The sequence below is a fragment of the Salmo salar genome, chromosome ssa09 (assembly GCF_905237065.1).
Source record: "Salmo salar chromosome ssa09, Ssal_v3.1, whole genome shotgun sequence".
Classification (NCBI taxonomy): Eukaryota; Metazoa; Chordata; class Actinopteri; order Salmoniformes; family Salmonidae; genus Salmo; species Salmo salar.
In genome coordinates, this window is record NC_059450.1 from 128,001,269 (window position 1) to 128,019,436 (window position 18,168).

Sequence of the window (18,168 nt, forward strand, 5' to 3'; positions counted from 1 at the left end):
CTTTGTTGAAATTAAGACCAGTTCTCATGTTTCATAACATGACGTGAACTCTACGGCGTCTACCATCTAATTATATCATAATTTCAAATAGGAATGTTTTCATATACCTTTAAAAACTTCAGTGAAGTAAAATGTGATGTCAATATCTGAAAGTGTACACATCCTCTTTGGCGTCCAAACCTATAATCTAGCTCACAATTACATTTTTCAACAATATAATGTGGGTAAAATATCATTCTCCCATAGACCACATACCAATTCATTTTCCTTTGAAATGGCCATACATATGATTTTTACATTAGGATGGCTGAGGAGTATTCTAGGGTTTTCATATTCCAATATGTTGGAAAATTGTGGTGCTCCCTATGCCAGAGCTTGTATAGGAAGTGAAGGGGGTTTGGCTCAGGGCTCAATGCACTTTCTACCTCTTCCACACTGTTTGTTATTGCAATAGGGATCCGTGGTAGGAAGGAACCCTTTAACATACAAAGTGTTTAACACACACACCACAACTTCATACTAGTATTAAACATTAAAGGAGTCTCTCTCCAGAATGATCAAATGGCAACTCTGGAAATGGGTTGCCAGATTGGGAACCTGCCCCTCTCCATGTCAGGATCCCTGTTCTGTATATGATTGAGTTTCTCTCTTGGCACTGGCTCACATCAGATCTGCATTAAGGTTGCCAGTATGTTACCAGCGCTGTGCGAAACGGCTCTGTTTTTTTCCACTTGAAGACCAACCCTGGACAGCCTCTGTGAACTCCTTAAAAATGCTTTTTCACCATAGAATCGAATAATCTAACGTTCTGTAGTAACACAATACTCACACCAGGCTTGTGTGTGTGTGCGCGTGTGTGTGTTTGATCAGCGCGAGGGGAAAGAGGGTCATCAATTCTTATTTAAAGTCTGTTACATGTGACCAATTCATACAAATTAGAACAAACTGACCTGCGTTTGCAATTCACTCTCAGTACAACGGATGTGGGGCTCTCTAAATTTCCCTGTGGCTCAATTTAAAAGAATGGAACATTTACAGAGAAGAAAATAAGAGTAAAAGCGACCTATTAGGTTAGAACATTCTCAGCTTCTTCAGAGGACATATATATACGACAAGGATAGAACAGGCTTAAAATTCCAGAGAATATCTGAGGGAAAATAAATATTTTTGAAAATAAATATAAAAGAGGGGGGGAGGAGTGTATTCGTAAATATCAATAAACAAGCCTTCCGTCTCGGAAGCTTCCTGCTTTATTTGATTAAGCGGGGTGAAAAACAGAGCAGTCATGCTCCTTGCTTTTCTTCCTCTTCCCTTCCTCTGCAATCTTGGGCTCCTTAATGGGAATCGGAAGTTTAAGTGGAGCAGCCTGGCTAGCCCTGGCCTAACCTCCCCATCTGGATGGGGACTTGCCAGCCTTGGGGCTACTTCCAACCCTTCCCAGCTGTTGGGTTTGGGCCCTTTTTGTTTTGGTGGGCTTGAGAAAGCATATTTTAATAAATGATTACCATATCCTCCACCAGCTGCTGTCCCTGCTCTCTCCCACTCCCATCCCTGAATGGGGCATGGTTCTCATTTAGGGCCCCGGCCAGTGGCTCGCTGAGGGTCTTGACCCCGCCACTGTTAGCGTGCTAGTACAACAGCTCTGACAGTTAGCACGCTAGTACAACAGCTCTGACAGTTAGCACGCTAGTACAACAGCTCTGACAGTTAGCACGCTAGTACAACAGTTCTGACAGATAGCACGCTAGCACAACAGCTCTGACAGTTAGCACGCTAGTACAACAGCTCTGACAGTTAGCACGCTAGTACAACAGCTCTGACAGTTAGCGCGCTAGTACAACAGCTCTGACAGTTAGCATGCTAGTACAACAGCTCTGACAGTTAGCACGCTAGTACAACAGCGCTATGTGTCAAAGATGTGGAGCAATTAACACACTAACAAGCACAACAGGTCTGAGTAAATGACTGGGGCCAAGCTTCCTGCCATCCAGGACCTCTAAACCAGGCTGTGTCAGAGGAAGGCACTAAAATTGTCAAAGACTCCAGCCACCCAAGTCACAGACTGCTCTCTCTGCTACTGCATGTCAAGCGGTACCAATGAACCAACAGGACCCTGAACAGCTTCTACCACCAAGCCATAAGACTACTAAATAGTTAACCAAACAGATACCCAAACTATCTGCATCGACCCTCTATGCACTAACCCTTTTGACTCATCACATATGCTGCTGCTACTTTTTATTATCTAACTGGTTGCCTAGTCACTTTATCCTCACCTATATGTACATGCAGTGCATTCAGAAAGTATTCACAACCCTTGAGCTTTGCATACCTGGATTGTACAATATTTAAATTCTTCAAGCTCTGTTAAGTTGGTTGTTGATCATCGATAGACACCCATTTTCAAGTCTTGCCATAGATTTTCAAGCAGATTTAAGTCAAAACTGCAACTAATCCACTCAGGAACAATAAATGCAGTCTTGGTAAGCAACTTCAGTATATATTTGGCCTTGTGTTTTAGGTTATTGTCCTGCTAAAAGGTGAATTTGTCTCCCAGTGTCTGTTGTAAAGCAGACCTAAGCAGGTTTTCCTCTAGGATTTTGGCTGTGTTTAGCTCTATTACGTTTACTTTTATCCTAAATAAGTCCCTAGTCCTTGCAGATGACAAGCATACCCATAACATGATGCAGCCACAACCATATTTGAAAAAATGTAGAGTGGTACTCAGTGATGTGTTGTGTTTGCCCCAAACATAACACTTTTGAATTCAGGACAGAAAGTCAAATCAAATCAAAGGTTATTGGTCACATACACATGGTTAGCAGATGTTAATGCGAGTGTAGCGAAATGCTTGTGCTTCTAGTTCCGACCGTGCAGTAATATCTAACAAGTAATCTAACAATTTCACAACAACTACCTTATACACACACAAGTGTAAAGGAATGAATAAGAATATGTTCATATAAATATATGGATGAGCGATGGCCGTGCAGCATAGGCAAGATGCAGTAGATGGTATAGAGTACAGTATATACATATGAGATGAGTAATGTAGGATATGTAAACATTATTAAAGTGGTGTTATTTAAAGTGACTAGTGATACCATTATTAAGTCCATTTATTAAAGTGGCCAGAGATTTGAGTCTGTATGTTGGCAGCAGCCGCTCTATGTCAGTGATGGCTGTAACAGTCTGATGGCCTTGAGATAGAAGCTGTTTTTCAGTCTCTCGGTCCCAGCTTTGATGCACCTGTACTGACCTCGCCTTCTGGATGATAGCGGGGTCAACAGGCAGTGGCTCGGGTGGTTGCTGTCCTTGATGATCATTTTGGCCTTCCTGTGATATCGGGTGGTGTAGGTGTCCTGGAGGGCAGGTAGTTTGCCCCCGGTGATGCGTTGCGCAGACCTCACTACCCTCTGGAGAGCCTTAAGGTTGAGGGCGGAGCAGCTGCCGTACCAGGCCGAGATACAGCCCGACAGGATGCTCTCGATTGTGCATCTGTAAAAGTTGAGTGTTTTTGATGACAAGCCAAATTTCTTCAGTCTCCTGAGGGTTGAAGAGGCGCTGCTGTGCCTTCTTCACCACGCTGTCTGTGTGGGTGGACCATTTCAGTTTGTCCGTGATGTGTACGCTGAGGAACTTTCCACCTTCTCCACTACTGACCCGTCGATGTGGATGGGGTGAGCTCCCTCTGCCGTTTCCTTAAGTCCACAATCATCTCCTTTGTTTTGTTGTTGAGTGTGAGGTTATTTTCCTGACCCCACACTCCGAGGGCCCTCACCTCCTCCCTGTAGGCCGTCTCGTCGTTGTTGGTAATCAAGCCTACCACTGTAGTGTCATCTGCAAACTTGATTGAGTTGGAGGCGTGCATGGCCACGCAGTCGTGGGTGAACAGGGAGTACAGAAGAGGGCTGAGAACGCACCCTTGTGGGGCCCCCGTGTTGAAGATCAGCGGGGTGGAGATGTTGTTTCGTACCCTCACCACCTGGGGGCGGCCCGTCAGAAAGTCCAGGACCCAGTTGCACAGGGCGGGGTCGAGACCCAGGGTCTCAAGCTTCATGATGAGTTTGGAGGGTACTATGGTATTGAACGCTGAGCTGTAGTCAATGAACAGCATTCTTACATAGGTATTCCTCTTGTCCAGATGGGATAGGGCAGTGTGCAGTGTGATTGCGATAGCGTCATCTGTGGACCTATTGGGGCGGTAAGAAAATTGGAGTGGGTCTAGGGTGTCAGGTAGGATGGAGGTGATATGATCCTTGACTAGTCTCTCAAAACACTTCATGATGACGGAAGAAAGTGCTACGGGGCGATAGTCATTTAGTTCAGTTACCTTAGCTTTCTAGGAACAGAAACAATGGTGGCCCTCTTGAAGCATGTGGGAACAGCAGACTGGGATAGAGATTGATTGAATATGTCTGTAAACACACTAGCCAGCTGGTCTGTGCATACTCTGAGGACGCGGCTAGGGATGCCATCTGGGCCAGCAGCCTTGCGAGGGTTAACGCGTTTAAATGTTTTACTCACGTTGGCCGCGGTGAAGAAGAGCCCGCAGGTTTTGGTAGCGGGCCGTGTCATTGGCACTGTATTGTCCTCAAAGCGAGCAAAGAAGTTGTTTAATTTGTCTGGGAGCAAGACATCGGTGTCCGCGACGGGGCTGGTTTTCTTTTTGTAATCCGTGATTGACTGTAGACCCCTGCCACATACGTCTCGTATCTGAGCCGTTGAATTACGACTCTACTTTATCTCTATACTGACGCTTAGCTTGTTTGATTGCCTTGCGGAGGGAATAGCTACACTGTTTGTATTCGGCCATGTTTCCGGTCGCCTTGCCATGATTAAAAGCAGTGGCTCGCACTTTCAGTTCATTTCATTTTGAGCAGTATTACTTTACTTCCTTGTTGCAAACATGATGCACGCTTTGGAATATTTTTGTTCTGTACAAGCTTCCTTCTTTTCACTCTGTCATTTAGGTTAGAATTGTGGCGTAACTACAATGTTCTATCACAGCCATTAAACTCGAACTGTTTTAAAATCACCATTGGCCTCATGGTGAAATAACTGAGCGGATGCCTTCCTCTCCGGCAACCGAATTAGGAAGGAAGCCTGCATCTTTGTAGTGACTGGGTGTATCAATACGCCATCCAAAGCTAAATTGATAACTTCACCATGCTCAAAGGGGTATTCAATGTCTGCTACCAATAGGTGTCCTTCATTGCGAGGAATTGGAAAACCTCCCACAGATTTGTGGTTGAATCTGTGCTTGAAAATCACTTCTCAACTGAGGGACCTTACAGGTAATTGTGTGGGGTACATAGTCATTCAAAAATCATGTTAATCACTATTATTGCACACAGAGTAAGTCCATGCAATTTATTATGTGACTTATTAAGCAACTTTTTACTAGTGTACTTATTTAGGCTTGCCATAAAAGGGGTTGAATACTTAGACTCAAGACATTTCAGCTTTTCATTTTTTATTAATTGGTAAAAAACAATTATACAAAATTCCACTTGACATTATGGGGTATTATGTGTAGATCAGTTACCCAACATCTCAATTTAAACCATCAAAAATTCAAGGGGTGTGAATAGTTTCTGAAGGCACAGTATCTACCTCAATTACCTCCTACCCCTGCACATCGACTCGGTACTGGTACTCCCTGTATATATCCAAATTAACCTTACTCATTGTGTATTTATTCCTTGTGTTATAATTTTTTTCTATATTTTTCACTCTGCATTGTTGGGAAGTAAGCATTTCACTGTTAGTCTATACATGTTTTATTTAGTTTTATTTCAGTGTTAGCATGCTAGCACAACAGCCTAACAGCTCTGTGCTAACTGCTTGGAGCTGTTCTCGCACACTAGCACAACTGAACAAGTCTGTGTTAGAGGCTGTAAGCATTTTAGCTCAACAACCCAACAGCTCTATGTAGTAATGGATTGGAGCAGTTAGCACGTTAGCCCAAAAGGTCTGTGTTTAATCCTTGCGAGATGAGACACTAGCTAGCTCATCAGCTTTAAGAGCCGTTAGCACGCTAGCTAGCCAAACATAACAAAGAGAGACAGGAAGATAGGAGAAGAGTAAGAGAGACACCTTGGCTGACTTCTTAGTAAAACTTTTAAACCCCCAGAAACCCTCCTGAAATCCCCCTGCATGTGAAAAGGGACTGGCCAGGCACCGGGGTGTTGATGAAAAATGGATCAGGCCTTGTTAGCGCGGAGGTGGGTGGTGGTGCCAGCGCACGGCGTGCAGGGAGGGATGGAGGGGGCAGCATGTGTGTGCTGCTGCATTATGTATGAGGGACTGTCTGTTGGATTATTCACAAGGCCAGAGACTCCTCAGGTGAGGGCGACGCCGCACCACAGCCAAACAGGCCTGTTCTTTCTTAGTGTGTGTGTGTATGTGTGTGTGTGTGTGTGTGCGCGCGCAGACTTTTTCACAGCTGGCTGGTGGACCCTTAAACACCCATACACACACCTTCTTTACCATCATATTGTAGTAGGCACATGCAAGATGTATATGCACAGAGAAGAATACCAAGCATAACTACATACACAAGCTCACACACCCCGCACGGTGCTTTGTGCTGTCGACACTTTCCCTCTCCCAACCTCCCGTTGCACCCCTGTGTCCGACAGAGAGACACAGCTCGTTTCCCTGCTCTGCCTGGTAATTACACAGTAATACTTCATTATGGCAGGCTGTAATTTGGGACCAGACACTTCAAAGCAGCAACAACCTCTTCACGGGTGGCCACGGTTACTGTAAGTCCACCCAACGGTCGTTCTGTTTGGACTGGTATTGTTTTTGGCTTACCGGAACCTTCCAAAATACACACGGAACGGCAATCACAGCGTATTTCTGCGTTATAATTGTGGTGCTGATTACAAAGTATAGGATAAATGGCTGAAATTGGGGCCGGCTGGAGAGCCAAAGAGAACATACAGTAGAACTAACAGTGAACATGAGAGAGACTTCTAGTCAAACACTGGAGGAGATGAAACTTCTCCTTGGTAGTCAGTTGATGACCTGGGGTGTGTTCAGGAGGACTAAACGTTCAGAGGTGTTGCAAAAAACACTTTGAAGATCAATGAGTTGCATTCGAGGATTAATGTTGGGGATGTTATGGTATTGACAGATACCCCCAGGGCAGTGGAGTGCGAGGGGGGCAGTGTGTATAATGTGTGTGTTGCATGTCTACAGTATGGAGTGAGAGATGGGGCGATGTAGGGTAGACAGAGAGACAGACAGAGAGGACGACCTATGGACTCACTGGGCACAACAGAATCACATGCTGCTTATTTGGGTTGGAGGTTGGAGACATTCAGTATCCAGGTCAGGAGACAGGGTTCACACTCAGACTTAGCCGTGTTCACTCAGGGCTTACTCAGGCTGAGCCGTTTGGTTTTTACCCCAAACTTAAACAGCTTTATTCATTTGTTAGAGTCAGTAGTTTATTAGGAGAATGCAGTAAAGTGTTTGGAGAGACATATGCTGTGTCTGTCTGTATCATACACAACAGAGGAGTACATGAAGGCCCGATCTGTGAGGGAAGTCAGAAAAGGTGTAGCCTACACACTGATGGAATACAATGTCTACTGCATAGGCTGGCTGTATAGTGTTAAGAGTGTACAACAGGGTGTGCAGTACCAACCGTAGGGCAAGACCTGTGAGTCCAGAGATAATTATAGAGTTGAAACAAAGCCCTGCCACCTCCCCTTCATCCCTTAGTATAAATAATTCAACACACACATCACACTCTAGCACAAACACTAACACACACTCTGCTCCTGGCTCTCCTTGTTGTGTTCATTATACACACAGTCACACACACACGGTCACACACACACAGTCACACACACACGGTCACACACACAGAGCCAAGGGGCTACACCATGCAAGGATGTCTTTCTCTCGCCCACAACACAAACACACTGCACACACACACACACACACACACAGTTATGGTATCACGCTCAGATGAGCTGGTGTTTCTCTAACCACATCAAAACTGAAAGGAGCAATCGCGCGTGAATGTACAGTACCAGTCAGTTTTAGAACACCTAGTCATTCAAGGGTTTTTCTTCATTTTTACTATTTTCTACATTGTGTAATGAGTAGGTGTTCTAAAACTGACTGGTACTGTACGTGTGTGTGTGTGTGTGTGTGTGTGTGTGAAAGTATACAGGTATTCATCTGTGCGTGTGGGCCACAAATGTGAGACAGACTTCACCTTAGGCTTTGACTTTAATGTCTCTACAGGCAGTCAACATTAGAGCAACACTGACCATATATATTATTATATTATACAGTTCATCAATGTCTGTATAGTTTTATAACGTCATCATGTAATGTAAACAATGCGACAATGTTACTGTACAGCAATATAACGTTAATGTGCATACAGCACAGGACAACACGGAAACAGACATGTTACAAATATCACAAATATGGAAACATATCCTAAATAGATTAGAATGTTTACAGCGACAGCCAAAATAAAAGCCCTCCTGGTAGGGGTATGAGCGGGATTAACACATTAACCACAGGACAGGAGTGACTGAGGTATACACCTGGCTATCCACCGAGTGTATAGAACATTGTGAACACCTGCTCTTTCCATAACATACTGTAGACTGAAAGCTATGATCCCTTATTAATCACTTGTTAAACCCACTTCAATCAGTGTAGATGAAGGGGATTTTTATGCCTTGCGGCATGGATTGTGTATGTGTGCCATTCAGAGGGTGAATGGGCAAGACAAAAGTTTTAAGTGCCTTTGAACAGGGTATGGTAGTAGGTGCCAGGCGCACCGGTTTGAATGTGTCAAGAACCGTAACGCTGCTTCCCACAGTTTCCCGTGTGGATCAAGAACGGTCCACCACCCAAAGGACATCCATCTAACTTGACAACTGTGGGAAGCATTGGAGTCAACATGGACCAGCATCCCTGAGGAACACCTGACACCGTGCACAGTCCATGCACCGACAAAATATTCTGAAGGTGTTCCTAATGTTTTGTACACTCAGTGTAGTGTAGTGTACGGGAGGGGGGTATATTTTGACAGATGGAGGAGAGAGCTACTCTTACACATAGGTCATCTTCACATAGCCCTGTAGTTCATGTGCACTACTAACTGCCTTTTGTCAAAAAGAAAAGAAAAACACGTTGTGCTCATAAGCCATACTATACAATATGAGCCTTGTTCCCAGCCCCTAAGGGCGAATGCTGTTCAGTGTTCGCTGTCCCTACCCATATGTAGCAATACAACACATCCAGCACACAACGAGAGAGGCAGCTGGGGCCACTTTCACTCAGTTTACAGCTGCAGGCTGGTAGTACCCTAACACTGCTCTGACCTGGTGGCCATTTTGGGGTCAATCTCTGAGCTGACATGGAGTCGACACTCTCTATAGGCTCCTGAAAACAACTTGGGACTGCTGCGATCGGAGTGCTTTTTTACAGTGGGGTTCGCAGAGTCTCTTCTAGTGGTCCTACCCTCATGGTAGACAGACAGACAGACAGACAGACGACGTCCTCTGTTCTCTACGGAACCACCCAGCGCTGGCCTGCGGGGTCCTCTCCTCCATCTCTCCTCTCGCCTTTCCTCTTCACTCCCTCACAATGATGGCAAATCAATAAAGGAAGTGGAGGGAGGAGATGGTGGAATGTAAATGCATGCTTTGGAACATAAAAGCAGAGCAAAATACAAAGAAATTACAAATAAATATAAATATGGGCAGAACGGGCCTCCTTCAGCATATACCTGCAGAAAACAAAACACAAACAAAAAAACAGTGTCGTTTTAAATGTATTTTCCTTCTGGGTTTTTTTAACCCAGCATGCAAATCCATTCCATCATTATGCTGAGCTACTGTTTTCGGAGGGGGCGGTGTGATCGAGAGTGATGGGTACATGCAGCCTATCAGAAGCCTACTAGATAGTCTGGACACGCCTCTTGTGTATCCTAGGCCGGGCACACCTTTTACTGTTTCCCAGCCCAGTGAAAAAGGAAAGTGGTTTTTTTCAGTTCTTCTAAACTACCCATTCAGCTGGCAATGGTGCCTTCTGAATAAGAGAGAAAAGGCACAGAGACAGCAGAGCAACCTGTACCAGCTCAGCTCAGCTCCAGCTCAAAACCAGGAATAATAGAAAATGTACCAGAGTCAAACTACACACACAAAGGAAGCACAAATATACTATTTTTCCTTGGCTCTGACTGGCATCAGGGTAACAGTTATATGTGTGTGTGTGTGTGTGTGTGTGTGTGTGTGTGTGTGTGTGTGTGTGTGTGTGTACAGGCCTGTATGGATAATGAGTGCAGTGTGCAGCAGAGCTCAGATTTGCCCATCTTAACTCAATTAAAATGAAATAAGGGAGTAGCAGCTGACCCCCACGTGAACTACTGCTCTGCTCCCATCTCTCCCCTCCTCAGATGAGTCTGTCTCTCTGTTTGTCTCTGTCTGTCTGCTCACTAACCATGCAACCCAACCTACCACCCACAAGCACTGCCTGAATGTGAAAAAGAGATGAGGTGTGTATGGCTGATCTTTAAACATACACATTAATGGTCACATATACCAAACACAGACACACAAATCAACAGTCAGGTTTGGGATCAGTTCCATTTCAATTCCAGTCAATTCAGGACATATACTGAAATTCCAATTATTTTTCAACTAGGAATAATAGAAATTACTTTCTGAATTGACTGGAATTGACCACAATCCTGCTGAGTCTCCTTCACATCAGCTACGCAAAGAGTAGTGTTTCACTGAGCAGTTATATTAGCTTAAAGTTCATCGTTACTTCTCTTTCTCACACTACCAGCTGACAGTCACACAGCAGCCCAGTGTCTGTGTGTGTGTGTGTCTCTGTGTGTGTGTGTGTCTGCCTGGGGTGAGAGAGCCATTATCACGCCACTGAGGAAGAGAGGAAGAAAAGGGGGGGTACACAGGAAGAGGGGCGGCTGCAATGTGCACTGACCATTAACAGAGGAAGAGGACGTGTGTGTGTGAGAAAGGCCAGGTTAAAAATATCCAGCGTTTAACATGCACCGGCATGTCACAGGAAAAGGGAGAGTTGAGCTTGGATGACCGCAGGAAACTAAACAAAAAGTGAGTGAGTGAGAGAGAGAGAGCGCGCATGTTTGGGGGAAGAGTGTGTGGGATGCTTTTCGGTAGCGATGCTAAACACATTTCTGGCCCCCGAAACATTGGACTAGGCTAGGATAAATGCCAAAAAAATGTGTCTGAAAGTGACGGAGAAATGTCAAAGTATAGCACAGTATAGTAAGTTCAGTATAATATGTGCCTCCATAGAGACTGCAGCGTTTCTACTGACATGGAGACCTGACACCTGCACTGGTCAGTCTGCTCTGTTCTACACAGAGAAACAGGGAGAAACCAGGCAGCTGACCTTCAACAAAACAACCACGACCCCCCTTGCCCAGGACCATCACACCACTTGTGTTCAAGGAGGTGACAAGCAACATCACCCACCCCCACATCCCCCTCCCACTCCATAATAAATATGCTAAATGTATCTACAGTCCAGCGAGCCAAGGGTTAAGCCTTGAGGATACAGGCAGCGTGGGTGTCTTCCCTTTGTCTCTCTCTCTAAAAACAAAGGGATGATGGCTCCTTAACCATCTGTTCAGAATGCAACAGCTGTTTGCAGCAGAGCATTTTCGGCTAATTTGCCGAAACAGATATTTAAAAAGCGGGGGCATTTATTTACATAACGGGCACAAGGCTGGGCACACAGACAACAACAACACATACCCCCTGGCCACCCATTCCTCATTCACCGTGCTCCAGATGAAAATGAAAAGGGACGTTTTTTCCCTCCACCTCCTGCTCTCTAATAGAATCATGAGCGGAGCGGATAAACACTACGGACCACAAGTGAGAGTGATGCGATAGAGAGCACATCCTAATGGAAGTGACTGACTATATTAGCACAGTACAGTGGTGCGGTGGACATTACATTACCAACGCTCACTAGGCTCATGTTTATGGAGGATAGAGGGAGGGAGGCAACCAGCCCAGCAGATCTGTAAGAACCATTAGTGTCAATATGCTAGCCCAGCACCCGGCGGCCATTACTGCTCCAGGTCTGGAGAATAGTAGAATACCATTAACAGATAACACACTAAGAGCCTTGAATAACATTCAGTGACTCTTAAATGATCATTCAGTGTTTATCTGCGTCTCAAATGGCACCCAGTTCCCTACACAGTGCACTACTTTTGACCAGGGCCCTAAGGAAGTAGGGTGCCATTTGGGATTTGGGATGCAAGTAGTGTACGAGCGTCAGTGTTAAGGTCAGCGCCTTGCTGCATGCTAATGGTCCCAACTTTAAAGGCTAGGAGAGTGAGAGAGCTAGCAATGGTGAGGCTAGCATTGAAGCTATAGTCATGTGACTAACAGTGGGATCGCATTAAACCAACATGGGTTTAAAACTGTTAGACTCTCAATCGTTCTGTGATACATTACTACTTTCGCTCTCTGCTGTCATTGGGTGATCCCTGTGGTGACACCTCTGGAGACTACTGTAAATTAACAAGGACTGTGGTCTCACCCTGCCACCACGGCGCCTGCCTCATTCACCAATGGGAACGACAGGAAGACAGCAGAGACACTGACATGTCAACAAGGCATCTGCTCAGATGATCTCACACTAAATAAGACATCTTCAACCTTTAACGGGACAGCTACCAGCTCTGTTGTCGTCGCTCAGTGGATCAGAGCCCCAACACAACTGAGAGGTCAGTGTGTATTTCTGCCTACCAGAGTGTTGCATGCCCTTGCAGTGCAAAACTAATGTGAATGATCCGCGTGTGTGTGTGTATGTCTGAGCTCTGAGTGGTGTGGTGTATGTGTGTATGTCTGAGCTCTGAGTGGTGTGGTGTATGTGTGTATGTCTGAGCTCTGAGTGTGTGGTGTGTGAGCTCTGAGTGTGTGTGTGTGTGTGTGTGTGTGTGTATGTCTGAGCTCTGAGTGTGTGTATGTGTGAGCTCTGAGTGTGTGGTGTGTGTATGTCTGAGCTCTGAGTGGTGTGGTGTATGTCTGAGCTCTGAGTGGTGTGGTGTATGTGTGTATGTCTGAGCTCTGAGTGTGTGTGGTGTGTGTGTGTATGTCTGAGCTCTGAGTGTGTGGTGTGTGTATGTCTGAGCTCTGAGTGTGTGGTGTGTGTATGTCTGAGCTCTGAGTGGTGTGGTGTATGTCTGAGCTCTGAGTGGTGTGGTGTATGTGTGTATGTCTGATCTCTGAGTGTGTGTGGTGTGTGTGTGTATGTCTGAGCTCTGAGTGTGTATGTCTGAGCTCTGAGTGTGTGGTGTGTGAGCTCTGAGTGTGTGTGTGTGTAGGTCTGAGCTCTGAGTGTGTGTATGTGTGAGCTCTGAGTGTGTGGTGTGTGTATGTCTGAGCTCTGAGTGGTGTGGTGTATGTCTGAGCTCTGAGTGGTGTGGTGTATGTGTGTATGTCTGAGCTCTGAGTGGTGTGGTGTATGTCTGAGCTCTGAGTGGTGTGGTGTATGTGTGTATGTCTGAGCTCTGAGTGTGTGTGTGTGTATGTCTGAGCTCTGAGTGTGTGTATGTGTGAGCTCTGAGTGTGTGGTGTGTGTATGTCTGAGCTCAGTGTGTGTATGTCTGAGCTCTGAGTGGTGTGGTGTATGTGTGTATGTCTGAGCTCTGAGTGTGTGTGTGTGTGTATGTCTGAGCTCTGAGTGTGTGTATGTGTGAGCTCTGAGTGTGTGTATGTCTGAGCTCTGAGTGTGTGGTGTATGTGTGGTGTATGTCTGAGCTCTGAGTGTGTGGTGTGTGTGTGGTGTATGTCTGAGCTCTGAGTGGTGTGGTGTGTGTGTGGTGTATGTCTGAGCTCTGAGTGGTGTGGTGTATGTGTGGTGTATGTCTGAGCTCTGAGTGTGTGGTGTGTGTGTGGTGTATGTCTGAGCTCTGAGTGGTGTGGTGTGTGTGTGTATATGTCTGAGCTCTGAGTAGTGTGGTGTATGTGTGGTGTATGTCTGAGCTCTGAGTGGTGTGGTGTGTATATGTCTGAGCTCTGAGTGGTGTGGTGTGTGTGTGTATATGTCTGAGCTCTGAGTGGTGTGGTGTGTGTGTGGTGTATGTCTGAGCTCTGAGTGGTGTGGTGTATGTGTGGTGTATGTCTGAGCTCTGAGTGTGTGGTGTATGTCTGAGCTCTGAGTGGTGTGGTGTGTGTGTGTGTATATGTCTGAGCTCTGAGTGGTGTGGTGTATGTGTGGTGTATGTCTGAGCTCTGAGTGTGTGGTGTGTGTGTGGTGTATGTCTGAGCTCTGAGTGTGTGGTGTGTGTGTGTATGTCTGAGCTCTGAGTGTGTGGTGTGTGTGTGGTGTATGTCTGAGCTCTGAGTGTGTGGTGTGTGTGTGTATGTCTGAGCTCTGTGAAACTGTCACTATCTCACACTGATATAAATTGTTACAAAAATATGGCGCTTTCTGCAGCAATAGTGTCTGGCCCTGTGATGTGAGCTCAATACTCAGACTCTTTACTGTATGATCATTCAGCCTCCTGTACCATGTTTCATATCTCTATCATCTAGCTGTAATATGGAACAACCATACAAACCAAGACACACTCCTGTCTGTGTAGTGGGACTCCTGCTCCAGCCTAGCTCCCTGGGCCATGGCCTGGGCCTGTCTGTGTAGTGGGACTCCTGCTCCAGCCTAGCTCCCTGGGCCATGGCCTGGGCCTGTCTGTGTAGTGGGACTCCTGCTCCAGCCTAGCTCCCTGGGCCATGGCCTGGGCCTGTCTGTGTAGTGGGACTCCTGCTCCAGCCTAGCTCCCTGGGCCATGGCCTGGGCCTGTCTGTGTAGTGGGACTCCTGCTCCAGCCTAGCTCCCTGGGCCATGGCCTGGGCCTGTCTGTGTAGTGGGACTCCTGCTCCAGCCTAGCTCCCTGGGCCATGGCCTGGGCCTGTCTGTGTAGTGGGACTCCTGCTCCAGCCTAGCTCCCTGGGCCATGGCCTGGGCCTGTCTGTGTAGTGGGACTCCTGCTCCAGCCTAGCTCCCTGGGCCATGGCCTGGGCCTGTCTGTGTAGTGGGACTCCTGCTCCAGCCTAGCTCCCTGGGCCATGGCCTGGGCCTGTCTGTGTAGTGGGACTCCTGCTCCAGCCTAGCTCCCTGGGCCATGGCCTGGGCCTGTCTGTGTAGTGGGACTCCTGCTCCAGCCTAGCTCCCTGGGCCATGGCCAGATGTCCTGAGATTGCCCCACTGCTTGGTGCCATGTTAGCCTTACATGACAGCCAGCCTTAAACACACACCCGGACAGATGGGTGAAGAGGTGGCTGCGTCACGTGTAAAGTGAAAGCAGTGAGGGGAATGTGTTTCTTGCTTTTGAATAAGCCTCATTCACTCCAACTAGGAACAGTCAAGAGGAGAGATGGTTCATGCAGATGTGTGTGTGTGTGTGTGTGTGTGTGTGTGTGTGTGTGTGTGTGTGTGTGTGTGTGTGTGTGTGTGTGTGTGTGTGTGTGTGTGTGTGTCTACATTTCTTAGTTGCTTATGAGGGTGAGCCTCTCGGCAGAACTTAATGGACCAAGAACGACCTTGATCAGCACCAGAGAACATAGGGAGCCCCTCCTCCTCCTCTACCCCTCCCTCCCTCTTTCTCTCTCTCCGTCCCTCCTGCCAGCCTTTGCCCTCACATTCATCAAGTGTGTGGTTTTGATCTCTGAGCCTCCAATCAGCCTCTACTGCCTTCAGGGCTTTCACTGGTCTGCACAGATCACTACACATATAAACACACACACCTAAGCACGCCGACAAGACTTCAGCAGGCATCCTTTACCACATTCAGCGTTTGATTAAGTCTGGGTAAAGTTCATGTAAAAAGGCCATGACCAGGATAAATTATTTGAAAAAGAGGGAGACAGAATGAGAACAAGGGAGAGAGAGAGAAATAAAGAGAGAGTGAGGGAGAAAACCTTACCCTTTGCTTTACCCTTTCCTACATGCTGCCTCTGCAATTGCTGCCAAGGGACATTAAAACTAAAAGGGTTCCATAACACATCATAACTCCATGTTAAATGAAACAACTACGACAAGAGTAGCACTGAGGGCTCTACCGTTCCACATCCCTCCACTCCATCTCGGCCTCACTGCAGTCTTTAGCACTGAGGGCTCTACCGTTCCACATCCCTCCACTCCATCTCGGCCTCACTGCAGTCTTTAGCACTGAGGGCTCTACCGTTCCACATCCCTCCACTCCATCTCGGCCTCACTGCAGTCTTTAGCACTGAGGGCTCTACCGTTCCACATCCCTCCACTCCATCTCGGCCTCACTGCAGTCTTTAGCACTGAGGGCTCTACCGTTCCACATCCCTCCACTCCATCTCGGCCTCACTGCAGTCTTTAGCACTGAGGGCTCTACCGTTCCACATCCCTCCACTCCATCTCGGCCTCACTGCAGTCTTTAGCACTGAGGGCTCTACCGTTCCACATCCCCATCCCTCCACTCCATCTCGGCCTCACTGCAGTCTTTAGCACTGAGGGCTCTACCGTTCCACATCCCCATCCCTCCACTCCATCTCGGCCTCACTGCAGTCTTTAGCACTGAGGGCTCTACCGTTCCACATCCCCATCCCTCCACTCCATCTCGGCCTCACTGCAGTCTTTACCACTGAGGGCTCTACCGTTCCCCATCCCTCCACTCCATCTCGGCCTCACTGCAGTCTTTACCACTGAGGGCTCTACCGTTCCCCATCCCTCCACTCCATCTCGGCCTCACTGCAGTCTTTAGCACTGAGGGCTCTACCGTTCCACATCCCTCCACTCCATCTCGGACTCACTGCAGTCTTTAGCACTGAGGGCTCTACCGTTCCACATCCCTCCACTCCATCTCGGCCTCACTGCAGTCTTTAGCACTGAGGGCTCTACCGTTCCACATCCCTCCACTCCATCTCGGCCTCACTGCAGTCTTTAGCACTGAGGGCTCTACCGTTCTACATCCCCATCCCTCCACTCCATCTCGGCCTCACTGCAGTCTTTAGCACTGAGGGCTCTACCGTTCCACATCCCTCCACTCCATCTCGGCCTCACTGCAGTCTTTAGCACTGAGGGCTCTACCGTTCCACATCCCTCCACTCCATCTCGGCCTCACTGCAGTCTTTAGCACTGAGGGCTCTACCGTTCCACATCCCCATCCCTCCACTCCATCTCGGCCTCACTGCAGTCTTTAGCACTGAGGGCTCTACCGTTCCACATCCCCATCCCTCCACTCCATCTCGGCCTCACTGCAGTCTTTAGCACTGAGGGCTCTACCGTTCCACATCCCCATCCCTCCACTCCATCTCGGCCTCACTGCAGTCTTTACCACTGAGGGCTCTACCGTTCCCCATCCCTCCACTCCATCTCGGCCTCACTGCAGTCTTTACCACTGAGGGCTCTACCGTTCTCCCCATCCCTCCACTCCATCTCGGCCTCACTGCAGTCTTTAGCACTGAGGGCTCTACCGTTCCACATCCCTCCACTCCATCTCGGCCTCACTGCAGTCTTTACCACTGAGGGCTCTACCGTTCCCCATCCCTCCACTCCATCTCGGCCTCACTGCAGTCTTTAGCACTGAGGGCTCTACCGTTCCACATCCCTCCACTCCATCTCGGCCTCACTGCAGTCTTTAGCACTGAGGGCTCTACCGTTCCACATCCCCCATCCCTCCACTCCATCTCGGCCTCACTGCAGTCTTTAGCACTGAGGGCTCTACCGTTTCCCATCCCTCCACTCCATCTCGGCCTCACTGCAGTCTTTAGCACTGAGGGCTCTACCGTTCCACATCCCCATCCCTCCACTCCATCTCGGCCTCACTGCAGTCTTTACCACTGAGGGCTCTACCGTTCCCCATCCCTCCACTCCATCTCGGCCTCACTGCAGTCTTTACCACTGAGGGCTCTACCGTTCCCCATCCCTCCACTCCATCTCGGCCTCACTGCAGTCTTTAGCACTGAGGGCTCTACCGTTCCACATCCCTCCACTCCATCTCGGCCTCACTGCAGTCTTTAGCACTGAGGGCTCTACCGTTCCCCATCCCTCCACTCCATCTCGGCCTCACTGCAGTCTTTACCACTGAGGGCTCTACCGTTCCCCATCCCTCCACTCCATCTCGGCCTCACTGCAGTCTTTAGC

General features: G+C 47.8%; 1 protein-coding gene across 8 annotated transcripts in view; it reads right to left on the reverse strand.

Annotated features, from left to right (window-relative positions):
• Positions 1-18,168, reverse strand: part of LOC106612862 (BCAS3 microtubule associated cell migration factor) — a 343,035-nt gene that overhangs the window by 152,084 nt on the left and 172,783 nt on the right. The window contains exon 24 of one of the 8 annotated variants that reach the window (XM_045724538.1): positions 8,241-9,772. The exons of the other annotated variants lie outside the window; for them this stretch is intronic. Coding sequence (XP_045580494.1) covers positions 9,762-9,772 — 11 coding nt within the window. The 3' untranslated portion in view covers positions 8,241-9,761. Of the gene's footprint in view, positions 1-8,240; positions 9,773-18,168 lie in introns of those variants that run through there. 8 annotated transcript variants of the gene reach the window in all.